We start from the raw sequence: 14,905 nt of genomic DNA, 5'->3' as shown, positions 1-14,905 counted from the left end.
TACCACTATTATTCATCTATTCCCTCCGTTTTTTTATTGTTATTATATATTTTTTCTTGCTAATAGACCTGCCACGCATATTATGTTAGTTTTCTTAAAGGCACAGCACACATTTCTTATATCTTAAAGACACAGTACGCATTTATATACCTGCAATCTCTATACTTGTACCTTCTACCATACTCAGCCAACATCATAGGTTAGCTCCTGGTTTCTGCATACTATAGCAGAGTGTTTCATTTATTTATGTATAGGTTTTAGTGAATCCCTATTTTCCAGTTTTTGAGCGACCTATTGCTAGTCGGACTCCCTCTCCCCTGGGCATTACATTAGGTATACCAGTACTGTTTATTCACAAACAACTTTTGCGGCCTAGTAGCATGGTTGGCCCGGGGGAGACGGACGCTCTCCCGCCGCTACCACAACTCAAGGCTGATCCCGGATTGGGTTCCTGTCCCCCCCCATGGACCAGCGGGGGTTATCCCGGTCCCCACCGACCCGGCAAGTATGCCATCAGCGTCGCTTACTACATACCGCATCGTGGGCTTCGACTACACCGGGCCCTGCGAAATAATGGACACATATCATCCATCAGAGCCCATACATCACCAGCCAATACTCACACAGCTGGATACAATACTCACCCGATTCTGGGAGAGACTGAAGCAGCGCTCTACTGCCCAAATGCCTCCTATACAGAGAGGGAAAGCAGAGGAACCTGAGGCCGTGAAGCGGAGTGGGCCTGTCCTGGGCTCAGCACCCTGTTCAACCCACGCACCATTCGTCCTACGCCCACCCGGGCTGAGGGTCATCCGGAGTCCCCCTCCGAGGCAACACCCGCACCGCCGGAGGGCCGCCCACCGCAGGCGGCCGAGGAGTAAGATCAGGGCCTTTCATGGCGCCCGCACAGGGAGAGACCCGGACCTGCGGATTTCCCGGGTCTGCGGGACATCACTGCCGACCCCATACCAGGCCCGGGGCTGGGGAGAGGCCTCATTCTGCCCGCGGATTACCATCACTCCCCGAGCACTTCAAGCATTGGTTTCCAGCCCGCCAAGCACCGGGATCGGCTGACAACGAGGTCGGAAGATGGAGTCTAGTCTCACACCCATTGAGGATCTCACAGCAGAAGGACTTATCCTACACAGGCGGACTCTGACTCACTACTAACGCAGCATGTATCTATCACACACATGAGGCACACACCACTTACCACTCCACCTCATTATGATACCATATTCCTATCACACCACTCCGTTAACATGCCAGGAATGGGGCAGCTCCTCGAAGGCAAGGCTTCACACTCACACTAACAGGGACCCACTACAAGCATGACGGCACAATCACCTCACTGACAACACAGGAGGCCGGCAGCACTGATACCTACAACGCGTGCTAAGCCCCAGGCTGCCTCATCATTCAGCTAACCTGGATAGGAGACACAATACACTGCACCACACGCTTGCCGATCAGGTGGCTTTAAGCACCATCAAGTGGGCCTAAACATACTATAACCCCATGTGGCAAACATAGCCACTTCTGGACTGTAATATAGAAAGGTTGTCTGTACTGTGTGTAGTTTGCTATGTATACTGTGTGGGATGTGTAAATGTACGGTGTATCTATGCTATGGTAATTCGCATGCTGGCAGCAGTAAGCTACCAGCATGCAAGTACTTCGTTCGACGAACAGCGGCTATCCGGACCGTTCGTGGAACGAATGCGGGCTCCCCTGATAGACCACACACTTAGGAGCATGTGGCCCTCGTTAACCAATTGCAACAATGTTGCAATCGGTACTTAGAAGCTCTCCTAGGTGGCCGTCGTTCGGCTACCGACCATGCGGCGGTCGGCCATCTTGGATTCGCTATTCTTCAGCGGTGTTTGGTCGTCGAGCGCCTGGAACTGAAAACGGCTACTCGACAACACAAACACCGCTGGACTTCCAGACCGTTCGGGAGCCCGGTATTCGGTAGAATCGTTCCCCCAAGTATAATCGACAGTTTGAGGGGAACTTCGATGTAAACTGTATTTGTTGCGGCGTTCGGTCATTTGCTACAATCGCATTAGGGCTTCCCCCATAAGAAAGCATTGTATAATACTTTCCCATGGGGTTTTGGGTGACGTTTATGTCCTCATGCATAGCGTGATGTGAGGAAATCCAGCATCAGTTAGGAGACTAAAAGTCGTCTAACGACCCGGAAGTCCCTGTAGTAGTTAGTTTATCAAAAACGACAATATTTACCATTGTAGGGTTAAGGGACCTGGGACACGGCACTGAGACCACTTCAATGAGCTGAACTGGTCTGGGTACCTAGTGTCCCTTTAAGCATTCGTTGGATAGGCACTAGGCTATCCTAGATATAACATAAGGACAGGGACTAATGAAAGTATTTAGACTAGATGGCAGAATGGTTCTTATCTGGTCACATTCTATGTTTCTGTGCATTACTTTGAAAAATTAATACAATTATTTTTAATTTAAAATTAAAGTAAAGATTGTTAAAAAAAAATGAACAGAGTTACTGACTAAAGTGTGAGTTGTCAGGAATCTAGAATTAATTCCAAAACCGAAATAGTTGAAATTAAAAAAACATCCCTCCCCCAACAACCTGGCATTAGTCTTATAGGCATCTGAGCATTTTAAACACCAGCTAACAGGTTCAGGTAATCATTAAATTGCGGACTACAAACCATTTAATGCTCAGCCAGTGATGACATGTGTTAGTGTGAATGGTGAGCAGTCAGTAGTAGTATTCCTAGCTGGGAAGGTCTGTCTATCAGTGTGATACTGTGTGTGACATTGTAACAGGCTCCAACCCCAGTTCTCACTACTTGGTCCCAGAGAAACTTTCCGCCTGTGTGCTGTCTGGGGAGGACGCAACCAATCAGCAGTAAGCGTCATGATACGTGGGCGTGGCTTCTAACGTCTCAGCCAATCAAGCCGTTCGTAGTTGGTGAGCGGCTGCCGGTTGCTGTCTCTTTGCCGAGGCCTGTGAGGTTTGACCCGGTGTCCCCAGCAAAGTGACACTGAGCCGGCCGGTGCTGTGACATGGGAGGCAGCGGCAGCACACGGAGGGTCTCGTTCGAGGCGGATGAGAATGATAATATCACCGTGGTGAAGGGCATCCGGGTGAGTCCGGCAGCTGGAGCCTGGCAGAGCTCTGACACATGGGGAGTGCGTGCGGGGCTCAGCCTGGGAGCAGTGGGCTTCATTACAGACTGAGCCCCCCTGTGTGAGACCCCCAGGACTGTATCCTGCATTAGAAGGTCACATGCAGTGTATGGAGCAGGGGACACCAGCACACCACGTGTGTACTACATCTCCCATGATGCTTTATGGCGGCAGGAACACTATTGGAGATGTAGTCCACAACATGTGGAGTGCTGAAGGTTGCCTACTCCTGGTATATAGTATGCCTTTATATCACACCACTTTCTCACCTCTGGAGATGGGTCTACATGTGCGATCTGTTACCACTTAATGTTATTTGTTCCCCAGCTGACCTTTCTCAAGGTTGATAAAGGTGATCATTGAAATACATTGCATAGGTTAGCTCAGGAGATATGGCTTTCCTTTGGAACAACTTGCTTACCCCCATCAGGCTCTCCACTATTCAATTCAATCATTTTAAGAAGTCCCTTCAAACCCATTTGTTTAGAAATGCTTATGGCCTCCTTGAGTAACTTCTGTGTCACAGATCTGGCTCTCTCCTAAAGAGCCACACTTCACTTTCGCCTTCAGTTCTGTTACTTTTCCACCTTGTTTGTTTGCTGTCCCTCTTGATGCCCTTCCTATTTGCTTTATATTCCACTAGACTGTAAACTCGTCTACCTATTGATCCTGTATTATTTAGTAATTATCTAGTTCTAAATTTCCACCATTTCTGTGGAATAAGTTGTCGCTTCATAAATAACAATAAAGTGCTGAGTTTTTTTTAATGCCATCTGTTGAAATCTTTGAATCAATTTACCCTCCTAAAATAAGTAAATACACGTATGAAATATCAAGTAGAGTTTTTTACTAATTCAAAGTGTTGGGAAATCATCAAGGAGTTGTACATTTTAGGCTAAAATAGTTTCCTTAGAAGAAATCCCCAGTTGAGGTATTTCTCCAATTTTCAAGGGCTATTTTGCCCCTAAGTTTGCCATTCCCTGGTAGATTGTTGAGAAAAAATTATCTTGAAAAGTTCGGCAAATAAACCCTCAGTACATCCTTGAGACACCTGGATGTCTCCTAGCATCTGCAAATTTTAACTAGAACAACTTTTATTGTTTGGCTAGGAATTAAACCAATCAGAGTGCTGTGAGTAATTTTACACAGCGTGGGAAAGTTCTTTGTAATTTGACTCCTAACGACACTCTGGTTGGCTTGGAATCCAACCAATCAGAGTGTTCTGAGTCATTTTACACAGCGTGGGAAAATGCCAAAGAACTTTCCCACACTGTGCAAAATTACTCAGAGCACTCTGGTTGAGTTCCAAGCCAACCAATAAGAGTGCTCTAGTAAAATTTGCAGATACTAGGAGACATCCAGGTGTTTCAAGGATGTACAGGAGGGTTTATTTGCTGAACTTTTCAAGAAAAACATTTCATGTAGGGCCCCCATTTTCCACTCATGGGTGGAAGCCGGGGTGGACGTGACAGTAGGTTCCCCCCCATTTCATCTTAGGGCCCCCACCCGCTGCTCATGGGTTTGGGCCGGGGGGAGGACAATAGGTGTCGTCCCCCCCCCCCCCATTGGTCCCAATAGGTCCTCCCTGGTCCTCACTCGGTGCCCATTTTAATCTCCCATATGATATTATGGGGGTCATATTGACCCCCATAGTGTGAGGGATGACATGTGGGGGCTTAGGAAGTGGCGTGGAGCACTGCTCCCTGCTGCTTCTATTTTTACATATTAAAAGAAGGAAGCTGCGAGCCGTCAGCTCCCTCCTTGTAATAAACAGGGAACACCGACATTCTGTCTTTGTTTGTTCGTTTGAAATTTCTATTCATTCATTCGTCTTTCTGACGAATGAATAGATGAAATTCCGGTTCGCATGCCGAAGTGTTTAACTGGGCATGCGCGGGAATTTCACAGAGCTATCTAGTGTGGGCAGATGACATGTCCCCCAGGGACTTCATCTACCCACACAAAGATGGGGGCGCTCAGGACCTAGGTCCGGGCAGAAAATAAACATTAAATATAGGTAATATTAGAGATCGACCGATTATAGATTTTTTTTTTTTTTTTTTAGAGCCCATACCGATAATCTGTGAACTTTCAGGCCGATAGCCGATAACTTGCTGATATTCTGTACATTTACCATTTTTGGAAAAAAAAAACAATTTCTAAAGGTAAATGCACTAAATATACATGCCACATGTAGTGGATGCAGTGTGTTTAGACAGGGGAGCTGTGTGTGTTTGTGTAGTGGATGCAGTGTGTATTTGTGTAGTGTGTATATAATGAATGCAAGGTGTGTTTGTGTAGTGAATGCAGTGAGTATTTGTGTAGGGTGTGTATATATAGTGAATGCATAGTTTGTGTAGTGTGTGTATAGTGAATGTAGTGTGTGTAAAGTGCATACAATGTGTGTAGTGTGCGTAAAGTGAATGCAGTGTGTTTGTGTAGTGTGTATATAATGAATGCAGAGTCTGTGTGTGTTTGCATAGTGTGTGTATATAATGAATGCAGTGCGTGTTTGTGTAGTGTGTGTGTGTATAATGAATGCAGAGTGTGTGCTTGTGTAGTGTGTGCGTTTCTGAAGGGATGTAATTTGTGTAAAATGGGGGGGTATTTTAATTTTATTTTTAATATTTAGGTTTAATTTTTTATTCCACCCTCTCTGCTTGTTACCTGGCCAGGGAGGGGGGCTATGGCATTCACTGATAGTCCATTGGCATGTACCGAGCAGTGGGGGCCTGCAGCAAGCTCTTATTTACCTTCCCAGCAGCTCCCTTCAGCTTCCCTGTCTAACACTCGCGCTCAGCATGCCATGGTAAAAGATTTACACAGGGGAGCTGCCTTGAAGGTAAGTAGGAGCTTCCTGCGGAGCCCTCCAGGACCGCCGGGCTTGTAATGGGCCCGGCGGTCCTGTTATGTATCATCGGCAATATCGGTATCTTTATTGGCCGATACTGATATTGCCGAAAATACTGAATATTGCCCGATATCGGTAAAACCGATAATCAGTCGATCCCTAGGTAATATGGCGGGCTTAGAGGCATTTGGGCTGACCAGGGGGGCTATTAGATGTATTAGAGTTGGGAGGGTGGTTAAAAAAACCAAAAACGGATGCGGCCATGACAGTGACGCTTTAAGCAATTAATTGACACGTTGAAATGTAGTCAAACCTGTCAGTCTTTTTTGCTAATTTTACAGTACTGTCTTGTTGACTTAAAAGGACTCTCCAGTGTTAGGAAAACAAACCGTTTTCCTGGCACTGCAGATCCCCACTCCCTCTCACCCCCCATCCCAGGTTGCTGAAGGGGTTAAAACCCCTTCAGTGACTTACCTGTATCCAGTGCCGATGTCTCTTGGCGCTGGTTCAGGGTCCGCCCACGCTCCTCCCCCGTCAACATCATCTGGCGAGGGAGACATATTGCGCATGCGCGGCCGGCGACGGGGGAGACCTCACCATAGGAAAGCATTAAAAAGGCTTTCAATGCTTTACTATGGGTATTTCAGCAACGCTGGAGGGCCTCATATCTGTGCTATAAACCGGAAGTGCCCTCTTGTGGCTGTCTAGCAGACAGCCACTAGAGGAGGAGTTAACCCTGCAAGGTACATATTGCAGTTTATGAAACTTGCAATATTTACAGTTGCACCCAGACCACTCCAATGGGCAGAAGTGGTCTGGAGTGTCCCTTTAGTGCCATCTATAGTCCTTTAACCACAAATAACTACTACTACCAGTTTAAAGGACCACTCCCAAGCATCAAAACCACTACAGCTCATTAACAGAAGTTCTTGCTTAAGTAATGGAGGCAGGGAAATGTGGCTGGTCGACCTCAGGTAAGAAGTGAAACTTCTACCCTGGGGTCTTTAAAAGCAGCTTGAATCTTCGAAATGGGGAGGTGTCAGGGCACTGCTTCCACCATAACCACCTGAATCACAACCCAAATCTCAGTTTAATGAACTAGGCAGGCATTTGCATTAAGAGTCCGCTGTCTGTCAGCAAGAGAGAAAGATAAGTCAAAGTTGTATGTGCTGGGTTCACACACTGCATGCATAACTTGGACAACATTGACACAGCTGCACACTAAAATCATATTCTTGCTGCAACATCAACCAATCTAATTTTTCATTGCACAGTTATATAGTCTCATCAGTAAGAATGGGTGCAGAGTACTTTCTGTACCATCAATTGTCAGTAATGTGAAGTTGTTATGGTGCTTAAAAGGTTATTTTAGGAACCATTACCACTGCAGCCTTCTGAAGTGGTTATGATGCCAGGAATACCCTAGCCCTGATTCCTGGTAATTGGGCAAAGTGTTTTGCAAATGTTTGCTCTCTCATCTGGGTTCTTGCCAGACGCGAAGGGTTCTTCCAGTTCTCATGACGTACATTCAGCATTCTGAAGAGTTGCAGAAGCTGGATGCTAATCCTGCCCCCATTCATTGTCTGAGAGTGTCCGCCAATATACTTTATCAATGCACAGTATTGACATTAGCCAGCATGGAACTCTTATTCCAGGTTAGCTGCCAGAGGTGGCCCTATCATGTCCTGCAGCAAAGGTGTTAAACTCATTAGGTGCAATGTTCAATGTGGGCTTTTATGTCCATAAGCAAACTCAGAGAGTGAAGGGAGGCTGGACGGGGCTTTTAACCTAATGAGCAAGTACAAATAAGTAGCATATTTTTGTGCGTGAAACTCTCAGGACTTTGTGTGGATGGTACTACTTGTGAGTTGTGATATTATTGAACCCTGCTACCTCGATCATTCTAATCTGCACAGCAGGACAGAGCATTCAAAGTTGTTTTATACATGCTAAAATACCCACGCTCTGTTTTCCAAAACCCAACTGCCAACAGTGACAAACAACGTGTGCTGTTAATCTCATGACCATAGGAGAACAATGAGATTGTAGGCCACCAGCCCATGTACAATCCATCACAATGCTGGACTACCAAAATCCTGCACAAGTCATAGCTGTTGTAATGGATCACCTGGCACCCCGACTGGGAACTTCCGTTGACGGATGCTCCTAGTGCTTCCCAAGGGCTCCAATCACTCCACTTGACATCATAAGCACTGCAGACCCCACGAACCGCCGCAGCTTGGTCAGGGTCTCGCCGTCTCCTACCCACCCTGGACCTACGACAAGGCTCCAGGTTCCAGTGGGTGAACTCTCTTTCCCCAGAGAGTGAAGCAGGAACAGGAAGAAGCTCTTACAAGAGCTTAGTGACTATTCAAGGGAGTATGAAGAGCATAGCAATCCCTTGTAGCTGTTTCCCCCAATAAGAGACAGGATTCTAGATTGAGGGCGAAGTAGAATTGAAGGTTTATTGGTACAGCTGCTCTTTTATCCAGAGTTTCCCCACAAGGTTGCCGCCCAGGTGGACCTTGTGGGGCACAGGACATGAAATTCACAATCCAATAAAAACAGAGTTTTACACTTGAACACTCCCAGTTACTGTACACAAACCCTCCCCTCTGCCTGTGATACAATTAACAAAGACAATGGACTAACTCAATTAACTCTAAGCAGAAAAAAAGCATAAATTTTTACAAACCCCAAAATACAACATATCCCCACAAACGTCACATCCCCTGATAGCCCCGCTCTGGGTGAAGAACATGTCCAAAAATCAAACCCCAGATCGGTTCAGGGGTTCAGGAATTTCCTGGAAGTCTTATTTTTGCCCTATCGTGCACATGGTCCCATGCCCAAAACAGTTCCATACACTCGTCGACAAAACACTGCTGGACAATTTAACATGGCCACCGCCACATGTTTGAATCTTTTCCAGTTAAAAGTCCAGGGGGCAGAAACAGTACTTTTGAACATGGGTTATCATAGGGCCCATAGTCCCAGGGTAGCAGGCTGGCAAACAGGCCCCTCCAAAAACCAGTGGCGAAGTTGCTTTCGTTAAACCACCTGTTATCTCAGTCCTGCAGTACTCTGCCATTACAGACATCCCACTTCACCTCTTTAATACCCAGAATAATGCTGTGAGGCTGCACAACCCCTGTATACTAGGGCCATCTTTCACCTGTGAATTTTATTTTATTTTTAAATACATACAACCTAGGAATTGAGAAATACTACAGAGTACTCAATGGAAGTACTGTAGATAGTGGATATATTTCTCATGAAATCTTTCCATACAAATCAGGCTTGTATGAAAGATGGTGCAACATGTTTAAATCACACTTCCACTGTATGCAGATCTAGTATAGATATGCATGTATTTATCTTTATGTGAGAAGATGCAATGGATATTAGCAGTCAGTCAAATTATGAAAATAGAGGACATGGTAGTTTGGAAGACATAGTAACCTTCTAAAGTGAAATAAAAATAAAAAATAAAAGTTATACTGAAAGGTATATTTTAAGCACCATAACTACTGCAGTCTGCTGTAGTGGTTATAGTGCCAATATGTCTCTTGCACAATTCTACGAAGTTATGAACTGCGAGGGTCTGGGCTGCTGGCACTCGGGTGGTTGGCTTAGTTTGTGTTTGACAGTGAACCAGGGGGTGAGAGGAGAAAGTACCAGAGGCCTGTTGGCACCCTAACCACTACAAAGCTATTCCTCTGTGCTTTCCTTTAGTACCTATGTCCTCTGCCATCTCAGTTGTTTACCCTTTTGCCACTTTAATGTTTCTAGAAGAAGCATTGAATTGGTAAATCTCTAGGATAGCTGCAAATGTACAATTTCTCAATAGTTTTGCTGCTAATGAAAAGTATGTTTTTACATCTTATAGAAGTTGGGACTACTAATTGAGTATATCCATTATTTATTTAAATGGGTACTCCACCCTTTTATTATTGAAGTGTAATTTGTCTTTATATTGCCCTATTGGGCAGTAGTTACTATGTCTCCCCCTTATTTTTAATAAAATAGTTATAAAAATACTATAAAACTTACCTTAAATCCAGCGCTGAGCAAGGTTTTTTTTTTTATATTCTGTCTGATGTCACTCCCTTCTGTTCCATGGTCCAATCATTAAAAAAAAAAAAAAAGAGAGGGAGAAAACGCTGAAATGGAGGCTTTCCCCGTGTTGGCACACTATGGACAGACATATTGTTGCACAGAATTTACTTGAAGCAGTCCAAAACAAAGTTCTTGGGTGTAACTAGCCTGAGGCACAAAAGTGAAGATATTATTGCATGTGCAGCGTTTCATACAGATTCCTACCACCATGACCACTTATACAAACAGAAGTGTTCATGGTGGTTGGAGTAATCCTTTAAAGGGATACTATTGCTCTTCCTGCACCACCAACCCCCGGCCCATTGTAAAGAGTCATAAAAACGTTTTGGAATGGTTAAAAATGTTATCTAGTATCCTCTGGACATTGCATTCTTTTCTACAGCTCAATGGCTCAACAACGGGGTTGTGGTGCTTGGACTTTTTGGGAGTTTTGCATGTGACGGCATATTTGTGCAGAATAAAGCACCTTGGATACTGCATCTTTTGGTGCAAATTTTTGCTTAGCCTTCATTCATCTAGATACAGGGAACATAAGTAGAAGAAGAAAAATACGAGTGTAATGCAAAATAAATATATGTATTCCCTTGGTTTCAATGGTCAGCTTTCCATCCAAGGTTTATTCAATAAAGTGTTTCCTTACTATCTCACCACTCTTTTAGTCTATGTATAGTGTTAAAGCTCCGTACACTGTGCTGCAGAACAAACCCTTCAAGACTTTTTGAGGGCTGCACCGTACTTCCCTCCTCCGTTAGATGCTCACCCAGTCTCCACTCCTTCAAAAAAATCATTTAAAACCCACTTCTTCATAAAAGCGTATCAATTACACTGTAAATTGATCCCGACTGACTCCTCTCTTGCAACTGTCATTAGTCTAATACCATCCTTACCTTTTGTGTCACTTTACCCCACTCCCTCTAACATGTAAGCCGATTGAGTAGGGCCATCAACCCCTCTGTTCCTGTGTGTCCAACTTGTCTGGTTACAACTACATGTTTGTTCGTCCACCCACTGTAAAACACTGTGGAATTTGTTGGTGCTATATAAACAATAGCATAATAATAACCCTTGCTGGAAATATTTTAAGGGTGAGTTAAAACTAGCTACAATTTTGCTTTTTCAAAACCATTGTAAAGACTAAATGCATCCTTTGGGTAATTTACATTTTTTTGTACTTTACAGTCCCTCATCAGAATATGCAAACAGATTTATTATTACTTGTGCTGCATGCAGTACATTTAACAGCACAACTTTAAAAAACATATATATTTTTTTTTATGATACTCTTTTGACATTCTGAAAAGATTGGTGTCTTTCAATAGACTTGTTTTGGTTCAGTACACAATGTATGTGGTGTTACCAACACTTGCCCACCAAATTAAACACTTTTGCTTATAAAGTAAAATTGTGACGTTTTGATGGATGAATGTATTTTGTTGGTCAAGGCTGGTAGTTCTTTAGAAAAAGTCAGCTGCTAGTGTAATGGCTACATAAAAATAATGTTTGGGGATAAATTAACTCATGTGATCATTCTTTTAACCCCTTTGAAGCTTTATATATCAGGAATAAATTCATTTCTCTTGCTAGTGGTTTGAAGAGCACAATGTTTCCTCACCCAATTTTGTGAAAGAAATGTTATTTGGTACAATTACATTTGTCCATCTTTAAGAGTGCCTTTTCTTTGTGTACATATTACAACAGTAAATATTCTAAGAACAGTAAATATTATACATATAGATGTCCAGTTTACCAGTTAAGAACTATATTCATAACATGAATGGACCTCTCAGAGCGACATGTTGTTAAAGGACCACTATAGTGCCAGGAAAACATACACGTTTTCCTGGCACTATAGTGCCCTGAGGGTGCCCCCACCCTCAGGGACCCCTCCCGCCGGGCTGGATGGTGAGGAAGGGGTTAAACTTACTTTCTCCAGCGCCGGGCAGGGAACTCTCCTCATCCTCCCTTTCGGCTGAATGCGCATGCGCGGCAAGAGCTGCGCGCGCATTCAGCCGGTCGCATAGGAAAGCATTTACAATGCTTTCCTATGGACGCTTGCGTGCTCTCACTGTGATTTTCACAGTGAGAATCATGCAAGCGCCTCTAGCGGCTGTCAGTGAGACAGCCACTAGAGGATTTGGAGGCTGGATTAACCCTATTATAAACATGTTTATAAAAAAAAGGTTAATCCTAGAGGGACCTGGCACCCAGACCACTTCATTAAGCTGAAGTGGTCTTGGTGCCTAGAGTGGTCCTTTAATCCTCTTCAGTTGTAATACCCTACACATTCTAGGTTGGCATAGGCAACCTTCGGCACTCCAGATGTTTTGGACTACATCTTCCATGATGCTTTGTCAACATTATGGGGGATGTAGTGCACAACATCTGGGGTGCCGAAGGTTGTCTATCCCTGTTCTAGGATGTGATCGCACTGGTGGCAGTGGCAAAAAAATGGAATATAGCAGTAAGCATATTTTTTTCCTTTGCACAAATCCTCATGTTCTAGCAATTCATCAACATTTTTGGGTTCTGTTGATTCTTTCCAACATAACAAATCTACCCCATCCTAGTTTTTCATTTCCAGATTTTGCTTGTATCACAGACTCAGATTGTTATCATTCTCTATAATTGTATATCTTCTCTTGCTCTACTACCACTCACTAAATAGTTAGACTATGATGTACTGCAGCAGTTTCCTTATTTCCTTTTTTTTTATAACCATAAAAAAAAATTATATATATATATATATATATATATATATATATATATATATATATATAATATGGGCAACAACTGCTAAATTGCGACTGACACAGAACCAGACCAACCTCTTTGTGTACCATCAAATGTATTACCTGGTCAAAATATTATATTTTAGCAGTGTGTACAGATAATGGTATAATCATGAAATAGCAGGCCTTTTCTTCTAAGCATCTATGTATTCATCCTGAAACTGAATTTGATTTTATTAGGGTTTAGGTTTTGTGGAAATATTATTATTGTAAATCCATAAATCCTGGACAACAAGTTGTCCATGTAGACTGGTTGATACTACTGTACCTCCGTAAGCCAGCTTACATTTCTTTGTACACTTCATTGGAATGTAATGTCCAGAGACCTCTAGCCTGTTTTGTGCTGACTATGCCCTGTAACATTCTAAATGGAATAGAAATACTTTGGTGAAAAAGTCTGCATGTAATAGTGTGATAACTACTGCAGTACCTCATGCTTCATTGGCCTTGTGTGTATGAGGTATGCTGGCATTGATGAGTTGCTAGCAATGAGCACAACCGGTTATATAAAATAGATTAACTACCACTGGAGTGTGATAAATTAAACTTCAAATTGCTTACTGGTGGAATAAGTCATTCTGGAGGATATACTATTCCTTATACCTGACCAAATAATCACACCATCCTTTTGATTGAATCATGTAGATCACAAATTTCGAAGGCTTGCTCTTGGCATTTTGATGGAGATGAAGGTGGTTTGCAACATGGCAATAAACTATCTCTCATTTCACAATGCTGTTTAAATTATGCAGCTATTTTTCTGTTTACATAGTTTTCCAATAAATATCTTTTCATAAATTATCCTTCAAAGCACTGGTGAAGGTGCCATCTTTATTTTCCATTTTTTTCTCCACATGTCACATTTGTGAACTACAAAGATATTTACAGTCAAATATTCTACTGCATGGTAGCGGCAAGTATTCAAATAACATTTCCTTCACAGCTGCTTTGGAAGATTATCTTCAACTCTCCCAGGATGCAATACAACATGTGCATATAAAGAAATCTTATTGGGTCTCCAGTCCATAATAATGGCTTTTTTAAGGAAGCACTAAAGTCACCCAGCTAACTAGCCCTGTCCTTTTAACCCTGTAATTTAAAACATTGCAGTTTTTAGAAACGGCAATGTTTCTATTGTTTACATTGCAGGATTAAAGGGAATCTATAGTGTTGAGAATACAAATCCCGCCCTCCCTCGCACCCCCTCACCACAGCTCATAAAGGTTTAAAAAAAAAACACAAAAAACCCCATTTTAACACTTACCCGATTTCAGCAATGATGTCGGCACTTCAACGCCTCTGATGGGGGTAGGGTGGCACATTAGACCCTTCGCATAAAAACAGTGTTCCTTCAGTTATTTCCTATAAGGATTTTACTGATGCTGAATGTCCTCATGCAGAGTGTGAGGACGCAGAGCGTCATTAAGACGATCAAAAGCCTCTAGTGGCTCTGATTACTGTAATGTAATTATTGTAGTTACTCAGAAACTGCAATGATTTGCATTGCAGGACTAAGTGAGACCTTGGACACTGCACCCAGACCACTTAAATGAGATGAAGTGGCCTGGGTGATCTCATTGATGTGGTCTGGGTGACTATAGTGTCCTTTTAAATTCACTTCTAGTGGCTATCATATTTGCAGCCACAAGTGGTGCTTCTACTGCACTGATTTAATAAAGCTTGGTCATGTGATGTGGAAGCTTTGAATACAATTCTTTCCTATGGGGACGCTTGGATGCACTAGCTGCACGTGCCTGTCAGGTCCAAAATGCTCATCTATTAGAAGCATTGCTTTACACCGTCACCGGAGGAGGCCATGCCTCCTTGATGACTTTGCCATAGACTGAAAGGTGGGCAGTGCCTTGGTGAGTAAAACCTAGATTTTATTAATGTATATTGCACGTGGGGTGGAACAGGGGCATTATAGCATTAGGAATATAGATTTCTATTCCTAATGCTGTAATGTTCCTTT

At 43.3% G+C, this 14,905-nt stretch overlaps 1 protein-coding gene across 1 annotated transcript in view; it reads left to right on the top strand.

The window, feature by feature from the left end:
- The first annotated feature begins 2,940 nt into the window (after positions 1-2,940).
- The window catches only part of CHCHD3 (coiled-coil-helix-coiled-coil-helix domain containing 3), a 286,257-nt gene continuing 274,292 nt past the window's right edge, over positions 2,941-14,905 (top strand). The window contains exon 1 of the mRNA XM_063448299.1: positions 2,941-3,132. Within this exon, the coding sequence (XP_063304369.1) occupies positions 3,052-3,132 (81 nt within the window). The 5' untranslated portion in view covers positions 2,941-3,051. The remainder of the gene's footprint in view (positions 3,133-14,905) is intronic.

The sequence above is a fragment of the Pelobates fuscus genome, chromosome 3, assembly GCF_036172605.1.
Source record: "Pelobates fuscus isolate aPelFus1 chromosome 3, aPelFus1.pri, whole genome shotgun sequence".
Taxonomy (NCBI): domain Eukaryota; kingdom Metazoa; phylum Chordata; class Amphibia; order Anura; family Pelobatidae; genus Pelobates; species Pelobates fuscus.
This window is presented reverse-complemented; position numbering and strand designations above follow the sequence as displayed.